We start from the raw sequence: 14,433 nt of genomic DNA, 5'->3' as shown, positions 1-14,433 counted from the left end.
TCCCTCAGGACACTTGATATAGGACAGCCCCTTCCCCTTCCCCACTCGTATCTGTGTACAGAACAAAGTGTAAGTCAGGGTCAGGGGGTGCAAGGATTAGTGCGCTTCTCAGGGCTTGCTGCAGTGTGCGAAAAAGCTGTCACAGTCGTCAGACCAGAGGAAAGACTGGTCTTTCTGCAAAAGCCCGTACAGGGGAGCAGCAATGCAACTAAACCCCTGCACAAACTTCCTGTAATAGGAAACCAGCCCTAAATAACTCTTAAGCGCCCTCTGGTCTGCAGGGGTTGGCCTCGCGTATGATGCTCACCTTCTCCTCTGTGGTACCGATTCCCTCACCCCCTACCCAATGACCCAGGAAGGTGACCTCCTGGCACAGCAACTTGTACTTATAGGGATACAGCTTCAGGCCTATTGAGCGTTGCACCAGGGAGGTCTGACCCAGCTCCGCTTCGTCACAGGAGAAGCAGTCGTGGAACTCTGTCAACAGCTGCCAAAGCTGCTACCGTTGTGCATCGAGGTTCTCTCCACTCATTTGCCCTACTGCATGCAGTGCTTTTTTTTTCTTCCTCCCAGCCTGGTATACTTCCACAGCCCCCGGGCTTCAGCGCTGGGGGGGCCAGGGTGCCTGCAGGAACAGCTGGGACGCATGCGGCCTGCTCTGGCCAGGCCATTGCTGAACATTTGGGAGGGTTGAATCACGTGTAGCTTCCCGCCCTCTCTGATGGGTCACCCCCACGTAGCAGGTGTGGAAAGTGGTCCCGTACCAATTCTATTTGCACTGTGTTGGGCATATGCCCGCCGGGTCAGCCCCTCAATATCATTTGCCAGGGCCCCCAGTGACTCCCATCCGCGTCTCTGACGTCCGTGTAGCTCTGATTTCAAGAGCTCTGAACGAAAACACGGTCCAAAGCGCCACCCAGGCACACCAGTTAGCGCGCTATTATTAGCTCTCTCACTCAGCTCCGGAAGCTGCAGGCAAGACAAAGTATTATCCGTAAGACAGGCGAGCTGGAAGGCTTTTTGCTCACCAGTCCAGCCAATTGTATGAGGTAAAAATTTGAACTGAGAATGGAAAGTATCCCAGTCCGATTTTCCAGTGTATCTCCACCACTGCCTTCAGTCCAAGGGCGCCGCCATCTATGTTTACTTCCTCACCAAATGCGTTACGTGACGTCACCAATGCTGTGACGTCAATTTCTTTGCGTGGGGCCAACTCGGTATCACGTAAATAGAACCAAATGAATATTGCAATTTAAATATTTTGTTTTTTGGCATTTTATTTCAACTTTAAAATCATAAGTGATCATTATATATCATTATTTGGAAAGGTGTACAAGACAGTGGTGAGACCAGCGATGATGTATGGACTAGAAACTGTTACAATGACCAAAAGACAGCAGGCAGAACTAGAGGTTGCAGAGATGAAGATGTTGAGGTTCTCTTTGGGAGTGACCAGGATGGATAGGATAAGGAATGAGTCTATCAGAGGGACGGCACATGTACGATGTTTTGGAGTGAAGGTCAGAGAAGCCAGACTGAGATGGTTCGGTCATGTACAGAGAAGAGATAGTGAATATATTGGTAGACGGATACTGGAATTGGAGCTGCCAGGCAAGAGGTGTAGAGGCAGACCAAAGAGAAGATTTATGGACGTAGTGAGAGAGGATATGAAGGTAGTTGGTGTGAGAGAGGAAGATACAGAGAATAGGGTTAGATGGAGAAAGTTGACTCGCTGTGGCGACCCCTGACGGGAAAAGCCGAAAGAAGAAGAAGATTTTGTATGCAATCATTCATCCAAAATTTAACAAAAGGGAAAAATAAGGAGCTTCTAAATACAATATTGATTAAAAATGCTTATTAAAATATTCAAAGCAAATAGTTTGGCAGGCCAGATAAAAAAGTCTAACGGCCCAGATATGACCCGCTGGCCGTAAAATGCCTGTTCAATGAGCAATAGTTGTTGTTGGCCACAGCCACACCACATTAGCCTGAAATACAACGAACTGTTCCTGCTCAATTCAAAGTAAAAAAAAAAACTGAATTTTTTGCACCCCAAACCCAGCCAAAAAATTCCCACCAACCCCAAAATCCCAAAGAAAACAAGCATCAACATAAACACCAACATTCGTGACTCGCTACAATAACGATGAAATAATAATAATACAGTTTATGTATAAGTGCCTTTCTTGAAACTAAAGCACACTTTACACTAAAGAACAGTGGATAAAAACAACATACTTCTTCTTCTTTCGCTTCTTTTTCTCCTCTCCTATCGGCTTTTCCCTTCAGGGGTCGCCACAGTGGCGATTCCTCTCTCACTGCATCTATAAATCTTGCCTTTGGTCTTCCTGTAGACTTCCTGCCTGGCAGCTCCATTTCCAGCATCAAACCACCAATATACTCACTATCCCTCCTCTGTCCACGATCCAACCATCTCAGTCTGGCGTCTCTGACCTTCTCTCCAAAACATCTAACATGTGTTGTTCCTCTGTTTTCTTGTACTTAGGAAGTACTGACCACTGTCTTTTATACCTTTCCTTTCATTCTGGCTGATAGTCTTCCATCGCATGGGTTTAAATATGTGCCATAAATTGTGATTCTTAAAGAAATAACAATTCTTTGCGCTTTTTAACAACACCTCCTTGTGTGAGACAAATAGTAAAGCATATTCATGGTTATCCTCTACCTTTTTGATCTCCACTCCCTGTAAACTCACCATTCTACTTGGGTCCCTCTCATGCACACTTGTATTTTGGCTTGCTACAGCTAACTTTCATTCCTCTCCTTTCCAGAGCATACCTCCAGCTCTTAAGATTTTCCTCAACCGGTTACCTGCTCTCACTATAGATCACAATGTCATCTGCAAACATCATGGTCCATGGAGATTCCTATCTAATATCATCTGCCAGTCAGTGGTCCATCACCACTGCAAACAAGAAGGGGCTCAGATCTGACCCCTGATGTAGTCCCACCTTTACCTTGAACATCTTTGTCAAACCTATCGCACACCTCACCGCTGTCTCACAGCTAGCATACATGTCCTGCACCAGTCTAACATACTTCTCTGCCACTCCAGACGTCCTCATTCAGTACCATATTTCATCTCTCCGCACGCTATCATATGCTTTTTCTAAGCCTACAAAGACACTATGCAAATGCAGCCTCAGGGCAGCACAGGCCAGTGTCTCTCTGAGCCTGCCCCGGTAGGGGCACGGGCAAGTGTCTCCCCGAGCTGGTCCTAAGCACAGATAAATCCAAAAGTTGCGTCAGGAAAGGTACCGGCATAAACATTTTGCCAAAACCAAATATGCAAATCATACCCTAAAATGTCATACCGGATCAGTCAAGGCCGGGGTTAACAATTACCGCAATTAGTACCGATGACCTAAACGGTTCCAGTGGAAATTGGCCTACTGTGTGTCGAAGATGGAGAGGACGAAGGCGTGTTCTGAAGCAGAGAGAGCCAGGTGAAAAGGTGGTAAGGCTAGAACCTTAGGAACAGGTTTTACTATCATGCTACTGACAGGAGCAGAATTGGGTAGGAGTTATCTTGATGGAGGATTTTATTAGGAATGTTTTGGAGGTGAAAAGAATGTCATATAGACTTACGAGTCTGAAACTGGAAATTGACGGTGTGATGCTTGATGTTGAAATTAGCATGCCCCACAGATGGGAGCTCTGGGTGGTTAGGGAGACCTTCCAGATGACTGGACAACTACAGCTAATGTGATCAGGGAGACAGGAAGGAGAGTACTTGGTGTATCATCTGGAAGGAAAGTAGATAGGAAGTAGATAGGATACTTGGTGGTGGAATGAGGAAGTGCAGGAGTATATATAGATTAAGCGGTTAGCAAAGAAGTGGGACACTGAGGGGACTGAAGAGAACAGACAAGAGTACAGGGAGATACAGCATACAGTAAAGATAGAGGTGGCAAAGGCAAAACAAAGGGCATACGATGACTTGTCTGCTCGGTTGGACAGTAAGGAGGGAGAGAATTATTTATACAGGTTGGCAAAACAGAGAGATGGAAAGAATGTACAACAGGTCCAGGTGATTAAGGATAGAGAGGGAAATGTATTGACAGATGCTAGAAGAGTGATAGGAAGAGAACTTTGAAGAACTGTGGATGAGGAAAAAAGGAAAAAGAGGGAAGGATTGAAGAGGTTACTATTGTAAACCACAAAGAAGCAGAGATTGATAAAAGTGAAGTGAGGAAGCCAGTTAAGAGGATGAAGAGTGGAAAGGCGGTTGGTTCTGATCTACCTGTGGTGGTATGGAAGTGTCTAGGTAAAGGTAGAGATTCTGGTGATATTATTCTACAGGATCTTAGAGAGTGAGAAAATGCCTGAGGAATGGAGAAGAAGCGTGTTGGGTGCCAATTTTAAAGAACAAGGGCAATTTGCAGATTTGCATAGCTATAGAGGGATAAAGATGATGAGCCATACAGTGAAGTTATGGGAAAAAATTGTTGAAACTAGACTGAGAGCTGAAGTCAGCATTTGTGAACAGCAGTATGGCTTCATGCCTAGAAAGAGTACTACAGATGCAGTATTTGCTTTAAGCATGCTAATAGAGAAGCACAGAGAAGGTCAGAGGGAACTGCATTGTGCTTTTGTAGACCTAGAAGAAGCATATTACATGGTGCAGAGAGAGGAACTCTGGTATTGTATGAGAAAGTCTGGAGTGGCAGGGAAGCTAAGTTAGACTGATGCAGGACATGTATGCTTGCTGTGAGACAGTGGTGAGGTGTGCTGCAGGTGTAATAGCAGGTGTTGAGTCATGTACAGAGGAGGGATAGTGAATATATTGGTAGGAGATCTAGAGGAAGACCAAAGGGAAGATTTATGGACATAGTGAGAGAGGATATAAGGGTAGTTGGTGTGACAGAGGGGGATTCAGAGAATAGGGTTAGATGGAAAAGGTTGACTTGCTGTGACGACCCCTCAAGGGACAGCCAAAAGGAGAGGAAGTACTCGAAGACAAAGACACAATGCAGTTCCTTCTGACCTTCTCTCTACCCAGATTTCTCATGGCAAATACTGTATCTTTAGTACTCCTTCTGGGCATGAAACTACACTGTTGCTCACAAATGTTGATTCAGGGCTAGGCTAGTTTCAACCACTCTTTCCCATAACTTCATTCAACTTTATCCCTCTAGTTACGGCAATTCTACACATCTCGTTTGTTCTCAAAAATGAACCCCATCGCACTTCTCCATTCCTTGGGCATCCTCATGGGGAGGGTTACCCACATTACTAACAAGAACGAGTTTATGGGAATAAAGAATCCTGACTTGTGAGTACGTAAAATGACTCAAGTTTTGAATTACCCGTTCATGACTGGCGCATGTCTACGGAAAGATATTGCTTTATTTCTTTTTTTTAACCCTCCATCCTTCTTTCCTGGGGTTGGTCTTTCATGAGAGGCCAGGATTACTCCAGAGTTGTTCTTTTCACGAGAGTATAGGGCTACTACGTGAGTTGTTCTTTTTGCCAGAGGCAAAGGCTACTTCGTAAGTCAGTCTTTTTGTGAGTGTTTTTTTCTGCAAAGGGGAGCGGGTTCATGAGTTGTTCTTTTCACAAGAGGGGAGGGCTTCTCACAAGTTAGTGAACAAGTTCATGGAAAAAAGGAATCATGACTCACGAGTCAAGAAAATGACTCAAGTTTTGGATGATCTGTTCACGACTGGCACATCACTTCTGAAGGATATACCTCAACCTGGAGGACCTCTTTGAAGATTCAACTGTGTCACGGCACGTTAGAAAAATGCATGTCTCAACCAAATGGGCACGATACGAATGCATGATTTAACCTGATGATAAGTCTTTGGAGTAGAACGGCTTCATTGGGATTTATGGTCAGTCAAACTTGAATTATGCATGTGATTGTGGACTCACTTGAATGTTCCCCTGCATGTTTCTAGGATCCATCATCTCCCGGGACCTGTGTAGCCATCCAACATAGATGAGATCATCAGAAAAGGCCCCAGAGGATACACTTTCAAACCCTGCCTCAGGAGCTGCTAGTTGAGTTTCACACTGCGGTCATCCGGCCTGTTCTAAGCACCTCAGCAATTATCTGGTTTAGTTCGGCCCATCAAACAGGACGGGAACGGACTGAGACGGACAATCTTGACTGCGGGAAGAATTGAACATGCCAAACTGCCCTCAATTCAGGACCTATACTTTTCCAATTAGGAAACAGGCAGCATCACAGCAGTCCTATCACATCCTGGACAACACGTTTTCTCTCTTCCGCTCTCTGCTGGGTAGGTAAAGATCGCCGTACACCTGCTCCGCCAGCTTTTTCCCATGAGTCATCACTCTGCTGAATGCATGAATCCCCAAGGCACCTTGTATATCTTGTTTTACACTGATAACCTTTTTTTCCATTTATTTTATTACCTTACCTTTGCACCGCCTCGCTGGCCACACTACTCGTGGACTGCCTCATAACTTACACACTCCTTGCATTGCGCACTTGGCATGTGTAGAATGTTCTTTGATAGTCAGTGTTTGCCTCCACATCAGTGTAAGATGTAACTGTCAACCAGAGACAAATTTGCCTGCTATGTGTGAACACTATGTAAATAGAGCGGATTGTTCTGTATTTGAAGCTTTAAATACACTATGCATTATCTTTTCTTTGCAAAAGAGATTTTTGTGAATACTGGCAGAATAATGAGCATATTACAAAATCCTGATAAACAAGGTTAAGCGGGAACCACAGTGTAAATTTGCTATCTCTATCTAATCTGGCTTTAACTGCAACATCAGAGCGAAAAAAACATCTGGATTATTTGCCATGCAAGACATGAACCATGGTGCCACAAGTCTTTCTCGATTTGGACTCGTTTCTAAAATGTCCAATCAGCTTTGCAATTTGATTCGAATTTGACAAGTTTTTATTCAGGAAATGTTGACATGTTACAATAATTTTTATTTCAATATATGTGAATATCATCAACTGCATTGAATAAATGGGGTCATGTATTGAGAAGGGCTCTGGAGCCCAAATACCCTTTAACAAAATATTACTATCAATTCCTTTACTGTAGTAAAACGGGCTTGTGCCTCTACTGTCTCCTCAGTCTTCACCTCCCACTTCAGGTACCGCTCCCATCTATTTTAAGACCATCTAGGGAATCAGCGGCCGCCTCTTCTTCGCCCTGTTCCTCGCCATCGTCCTCCTCATCGTCATCATCGTCGTCGTCGTCGTCATCATCGTCCTCGTCTTCCTCGTAGTCGTCATCTTGACCATCGTCGTCATCTTGAGCCCTGCCTCCGGACGCTGCATTCTTCCAGTAGGCGTCATAACCTGAGGCTCCGTCATAATAGTCGTCGTCGTAACCAATGGCTTGCCGTCCAAACTTCAGAGAGCGAGCTGCGGAGGGGAAAAAAGTAGCACGTCAGCTCTGGTGTTTTACTCAGGTATCGTGTAATGTACTTCTTACGCGCCACACAAATTGCCGCCCTCTGCTGTGCACCACTGCAATATTTATATTAATAAATGAATAAGGTAAGCCAGCAATTGAACAGGTGTATGGTGAGAATAAGAGCGATTAAAGAGCTGGGCCTCTCCCCCTTGTGCTAAACAACATCTTGGTGGTCGCTACTTCCTCAGCTCCTCCTCTGGATCCAGCAGTCAAGTTGTTTGTTCTTGCAGGCGGGAGCCAAGTTTGGCTCAGACATTTAGCAGGGGCCTCGATTTGCCGATAACCATCTGCCATTTCTCCGTCACTGATGGTTGTGGGGTGCACATGCTCTGCCATTAACTGTCTCGGAATTCAGCTAAATAAGCAGGAGATTTTTTAAAGAAAAAAAAAAAAGGAAGCTCAACTTTCATAGGTTATTTTGATTATTAGGCACTGATTTGCTCCAATTTTTGAACATGCAACACGAGATGATATATATCTTGTGTTGCCGTTGCGGAGAAAAAAACAAAAAAAAGATTCTGCACCTCTGTCTTGAGATGCTGTGGGAATTTTGCAACACTTGATTTTCATGAAAACTCAAAATAGGCAGACAGATGAAAACTAACTTTAAACCTACAGAACTTTGAAATAGCCAAAGTGCATCCTTGTTGTCGACTTGTGTGTCAAAATGCAGGATGAGGATTGACATTTAACTCATGTGAGTGTGAAATTATGTTTTGTCCTAGAAGTGACATTTTTTGAGTTTGTTCTTTGAGGGGAAGCGATTATTTTTTGTCGTCCCGCCATTTGTTTTTGCACTAACATGCAAATGATTTGTACAAAAGTGATTTGAGAGAGGTGTCAGTGTCAATGCAGGATTTAAAAGGATGTGAGCGACTCACTGGACATGCTGAGGTCTTTAGTCTCCTGGGTCTCGTGTCCGCATTTGGGGCACGGCGGTGCCTTGCCCTTCTCCTGTTTGAAGACTTTACTCTTTGCGTGGTCACCACAGTAACAGGCCTGAAAGGAAAAAGCCCATGTTTGGATGCTGGTTGCACATCTAACATTCCAAATCTGTCAAGAATTAAAATGTATATTTGGAAGTCCAAAGACTTGTGGATTCAGTGATAACATCTCTTTGTATTTATCATTATAGTCACACACATGTATTTTCATTTTATTCCTGAAGGAATGTCTGCAGTGATAAATCGAACTGTTTAATTTTCCCTTCCATTCCCTTTCCAAAGCTATGTCAAACATTGCGCAATTCACATTTTGCTGTTACTCTGAGAGAATTCAGTCGAGGCAAACAAATACAGAAGGGGTGAGCTTTGTTGTCGTTTACACATTAGTAACAATAACAATTAACAAAAGGCTTCCCCGTTAAAAAGTTAGCAGCAGGACTCATGTAAACGGGAAGTTCAGGGCCCATTTCCTGTGCAGTGATGTTCACATCTTACATATTATGGGAGAAAAACTTGAGTTCACTGAACTCCTGAAACTCAAATTTACTTGATGTGAGTCTCTCTGTTTATGGGACACTGATTAATCTTTTTAAACGCTGAGTGTTCATGAGGTCTGGTTATTATTGCACTAACCGCTGTGTTAATTTCAGCCAGCTGAAATGAAACAGGAATCCTTACTCAAACATTTTTGTATTTGTCAACAGGAAATGGTCATGTAATGCGATTTCCCTTCATCGTTTAAAGTGGACTTGATGCCAAATGTGAAAAGGTGAGATATTTCGGGGAAACAAAACTCAAAAATGGATGCACAAATTAAAAACCTGATGGCAGATTTAAAGTTATGGTTTGGCCATTTTGTTCATTGCCTTCTGTAAAAAAAAACAAGTAAGTGGGGAAAAGGGCATCATAGGGGATATTATCCAATGAATTTTGGATCCTTCTTGAGCTCTTGAGATGAAACTTTGGAAGCAAAATCTGCAAGCTTCAAATCACTGAATGCGTGATCTGCTGTGATCTTAAGTTTTGTTCTTATATCTCATTATCATAATCAACAGAGACCCTGCAGGAAGAGTTTATGCCAAACTACGAAGGGGTTTTGAACAATCTTCACGGATGTTCCTTTCAACTATTCTTTAGGAAACTTCCTAAGTACAGGACAACATTTCCCTTGACTGTGCAAAGAGAAACCAAAAGGACGTCTATTTTACCATAAGAATGTTTCCAGTCCCCTTAATAAGTGGCGACTGGAACTTTACTACATGATGTAACGCCCCTAAAACTGGGTATAAGTGTGTAGGGTTTTTCCCTTTTTAAGCCCTGTGATTGACCATTGAGCTGCCAGACTCCAGCTTTCTGCAACCATCTATATGACAAGTCGTATAGTGAATGCATAAATATCAGGCATTGCTCATACATATTAGTGGGAATACATGATGCCATTATCTCCTTGCTTGTGACATGTCAGATTACCTTACAGCGCAGACAGGAGTGCTGTCCCAGTCTATTGCAGGAAACGCCTGAAAACAGAATGTAAACAATGCCATATTAAGGGGTCACATTGCTACTCATGACCAAAAACCTAGAAAGTATCATCCTCCAAAGTGAAAAAGACATAACCTTCCCTGTTAATTACAGATGACTGACTGATTAACTCACATTTGAACGTTTCTGCTTGAAGAACTTGGCAGCTAGCCTGATGCTCAAACTGATCATCCTCACAAAGGAAGTTTTGGCAGAAGGAACATCGAAAAATCCGCCCTCCTGTTTAGAAAGTAAGAACAGTGATCATTCAGTAGAGGAACTATGGAATCTGTTGGTTTCCAGTCACACGTGTGTGTGTGTGTGTGTGTGTTGGGCCTCTTGCCATGATCCCAGACGCTGCGATCACACTCGATACAGTCTGCATCACTCAGAGGACAGATACAGGCGTGTGTGCTTAGACATTTTCGGCTGTGGCACACCCACGCTTCACAGAAATCGCACACTGCTCCCTTGTGTTCAAGAAATGAGAAGAAAAAATGTGTCAAAGAGGATTCTCATTATATTGTGGCGACGAGAGAATTGAAGAGAGCAATTGAATGACAAAGTGTCCTGTCAGGATCAACTGCTTAGCACTGTTATTTTTGGTCTAAACATAAACAGACAACCTACAGTTAACAATGGCTAAAAAAATTATATATCATGAACAGCTCATGAAGATTATGTAATTGTTTACTGCAGAGGGTGCAGGCGCCGGACTGGAATTGCAAATAAGATTCAGTTTGTCTTCATGTGTTAACTTTTTTGAAACAAATCATTGATCAAGCAAAGTGTTTTTATTTTTTTTAATTCTCTAAAAAGGACCAACTTGGCCTTGTTTTTTAATGTCCCTGTTGCACTTTGAACATTGATTGGTCTCTAAGAGATTTTCAATTACTTCCCTCTTTCAAGCCACCGCAGATGAATCACGTTGATCGGTATTGATAAACTTGTTTGAATATTGTATGTAACACTTTTGGTTATGCCCAATACAAAATGTGTCCTTTATTCAAAAGCAGTTATTGTAAAGTTCTACAGAACTGTTATCATGAGCATAGAGGTACTTGTTCTTAAATAAACATCCCATTTTGGTTGCCTCCCATTTAAAAATATATCGTGTCAACAGAGTTTGTTCACAAAATGCTGAGGAAGGCTAGCTTCCTGTGGACTCAGTGCAGGTGGTGGGAGAGAGGAGGGTGGTAGCTAAGCTATCGTCTAAGATGAACAATGCTTTTCACCCCTTGCAGAACATCACGACAGCACTGAGCAGCTCTTTGAGCGACAGAGTCCTTTACCCCAAGTGTGTGAAGGAGAAATTCCGCAGGTCCTTCCTGCCAGATGCTGCTTGACTATTTAACACCCAGCTCTGCTCTCAATAGACTTCTCGTTCATTAATTCATTCATTCATTCACTCTTTCACTCTTTCATTCATCTACTCAAGTGTCCATTCATTCACTCTCCTACACATCCACTCACTCGGACACCGTAGGTGTCACTACTGCACTGTTGCCAGTATGCCAGTATTGCTGTTGTTCGCTGCTAGCTGCAACTTTTGCACATATTTATAATGTTTATATGTTGTCATGTTGTTTAGGTGCAACTTGTTGATACAAGCCCTACCTTTATATATATATATATATATATATATATATATATATTAACACTGTATAGTTTATTCTTTGATCTTCTGTTTTTGATAACCTTTCTTGCACTATTAACTTTCTGCTGTGTGTGATTAAAATTTCGCCACTGTGGGACGATTAAAAGATTATAATATTTTTTTCTATTGGCAGCCATGACAAATTCAGTGGCATTTTTTTTTTTTTATAATAGGATGGAGAAGAAATTGAGTGGATTTCCCTATAACTGATCATTTTGGTTAAAATAATCAGTCAAAACACTTACCACCATTGCCATTCCTGTGGTGTGGATCCCAGGATGTTTGATGACGCAGTCTGATGACTTCATGCACTTAGTTTTTCCTGATAAAACAGAATGTTAAAAAACAGTTTCATAGTGATAGAGAATGTTAACTAAAATTTCTAATAAATTTAATTACAACATTTTTCTTATCCTTTTTGGCATGAATTTCAACTGAAAAGTACAAAGATGATAAAGCAAAACCTTTAAAAGAAGACCCAGTCATGTTAAGTTGGGGAATTGGGAGAAGTTCAACACTTTGATTCTATGAAGGATATTATTACATGGCCTTATAAACGCTTTGAAAACCAGTCGGTCAACACAGTTTCCAGCTATATCAACAAATTGTAGACCCTACAGTGCTAAACGCAAGATAAGATGAATTCATCTTAGATGAACTACAGCAGAGTGGGAAACTTTGCTTTGGTTTCACAGGGTAATTTTTCAGTTTTTTTTTTGGAATTCATGAACATCATGTATTTCCAGCCATGGAGCAAAATAGACCACCCAGACTGTTCCCAGTCAAATTTTTCTGGCTGGAGCCAAAACCTTTTGGGGCTTGGGGGTCATGTGGGCAGAGCCTACTCGGCCTTGTTACACCCCTTGAAAGCACCATTTATGATGAAAGATAAAATCAGTTTTTCTTAATCTGTGCTGCTTCCCAGTCGACCTTTACAGTTTTGCTTGATCTCCAGCGAGAAGCATTCTGCACATTTCACAATCTTTTGACTTTGTATTAAAAGCAACTGGCCTGCGTGCAAAGATAAGTAAAGAAAAACAAACAATCAAAACAACTGGTTGCACCTTTTCCCCAATTGCAAAACAAAGAGGTAATGATGTCAGTTCTCTGATTTCATTCAGAGGAGCATAACCTCATATTTCCACCAGAGTCCTTGGGCTCTCTCCTTTTGCAGGCTCCCAGGGGGGGACCATTGTCATGTTCTTTATCTATTAGTATGAGATCATTTGTGCCTGTCCCTCCCCTTCCGATCCTCACGCCCCCCCCCCACCCCTCCTTCACACCCAAACCATTTCATTATCACAACGTTGACTTCCATCTCACTCTCTCTCCTTCTACCCACACCGGTCAGGACAAAAGGCAGCATGAGTATGGATCTGTCCAAGGTTTCTGTCCAGTAAAAGGCAATGTTTCCTCGCTGACGATGCAAAACGCTTGGTCATGGGGGAATGTTGGGTTTCTGTAACTCCTTTTAAAGAGTGTGGTCTAAACCTGTTGTACATGTGAGGTGTTATGAGCCAATTCTGTTGTAATTTGGCATGATAAGAATAACATCCGACTTGACTTGGCTTACATTCACAAAAACATCAGGTTATTAGCTAGAATATTAAATACAGGTACATTATGTTTATTGGTGGTCAACTTAATACAGGTTTAATTTTCAGATGTATTTATATTCCCACATATAGACACTGTGAATTACTCACCACAAGCAGCACAGAGGGGAAGCTTCTGCAGTGAGCTACAGAAGTAGCAAAAAGCTCTATTCTTCTGTTTTCTGCAGGAGAAGAAAATACCTGCAAGCTGATCGGCCAGACTAATACTCAGCTGGATATGTAAGATAATAATGTGACCTACCTCTGACATTTGTCACATTCCTGCAAATCAGAACACAACGAGGAAACAAAATAAGACTTGGTATCTAGAAGACTGATACATTAAACTCTTGGATGTTTGTATTAGCTACTGTGTCAACACACCATGTTGAAGTTACAGGGGTGTTTTGCCACATCAACATTTTCCCGGTTCGCTCGACTCTGTTTTTCTCGCTCTTTCCGGCTCTCGGCCTTTTTCCGAGCCCCCGTTTTCTTCTTCGGCATTTCTGCCCCAGCAGGTGGGTAACTTTAGATACGACGACTCCAAACACTTCAGGTTACCTGCGAGGAAATAACATCACTTTGCTTATGACGGAGCTAATCGATTAACAAATCTTGTTTTTTTGTTTGTTTTTTTCAATTTTAATCATGACATTGATAAAAAAAAGATCAGACAAATCGGTATCAATTGGTATCAAACACTTACTTGGAAGGAAAAAAAAACAACAATTATTTTCTATTTATACTTTTTATGCTAGCTAAAAAAATTACAGTTACGTGCCGGTTTAGTTAAACGGCTAGGCTAGTCGGTCGAATAGCTTGAAAAACAAACGATTGTAACATAATAATATTTTTAAGTCTTATAAATGGCCGTGAGTGCTGTAAACAACAGGAGATAAATATTTTTTACCAAAGTGATGATGAGCTTTCCATCTGCTTCCCGGTCCGTTCAATAAATCGGTCCTGCCTGAAACATTGCTCTTCGTTTTGGTTCCCATGTATTTTTTCCACATTTGTATATTTAATTTGTTTTTATTTGCCTTTGTTAGCCCCCCCCCCCCCCCCCCCCCCCGAGTCTCCCAGAAGTCCAACTCAGGGAAATTAATCATGAAAATTTACTACAAATAGACACATAATCTTATTCCGATACACAACATATAAAATAACAACAGCATTCTTTTCAAAACATCAAGCTTTCAACTTGCTCATCCTGCTAATATTGTTTATATTTTTTACATCTGGTCGTGACGGGATATTTATTTCTTCCTATCTAAATTCAC

The 14,433-nt window shown here is 42.1% G+C and overlaps 1 protein-coding gene across 2 annotated transcripts; it reads right to left on the bottom strand.

The window, feature by feature from the left end:
- Positions 1 to 6,887: 6,887 nt before the first annotated feature.
- noazfp (nucleolar atypical zinc finger) lies at positions 6,888 to 14,206 on the bottom strand. Of its 2 annotated transcripts, none has more exons than XM_086157330.1 (10): positions 14,064 to 14,206; positions 13,538 to 13,714; positions 13,416 to 13,435; positions 13,265 to 13,335; positions 11,804 to 11,880; positions 10,245 to 10,371; positions 10,037 to 10,141; positions 9,851 to 9,897; positions 8,318 to 8,435; positions 6,888 to 7,384 (listed from the first exon to the last, which is right to left on the bottom strand). In XM_086157330.1, the coding sequence occupies exons 2-10, from the start codon at positions 13,655 to 13,657 to the stop codon at positions 7,107 to 7,109; spliced, it is 963 nt and encodes a 320-aa protein (XP_086013456.1). In that variant the 5' UTR covers positions 13,658 to 13,714; positions 14,064 to 14,206; the 3' UTR covers positions 6,888 to 7,106. The 2 variants fall into 2 exon arrangements, with proteins under 2 accessions (XP_086013456.1, XP_086013457.1); XM_086157331.1 differs by lacking the exon at positions 14,064 to 14,206 and adding an exon at positions 13,860 to 14,053.
- Positions 14,207 to 14,433: the final 227 nt, after the last annotated feature.

This window comes from Fistularia commersonii, chromosome 12 (genome assembly GCF_037954325.1).
Source record: "Fistularia commersonii isolate RoL2024-O1a breed Wild chromosome 12, RoL_Fcom_v1.0, whole genome shotgun sequence".
NCBI lineage: Eukaryota > Metazoa > Chordata > Actinopteri > Syngnathiformes > Fistulariidae > Fistularia > Fistularia commersonii.
The sequence above is the reverse complement of the archived record's forward strand: the minus strand, read 5'-3'. Positions and strand labels throughout refer to the sequence as shown.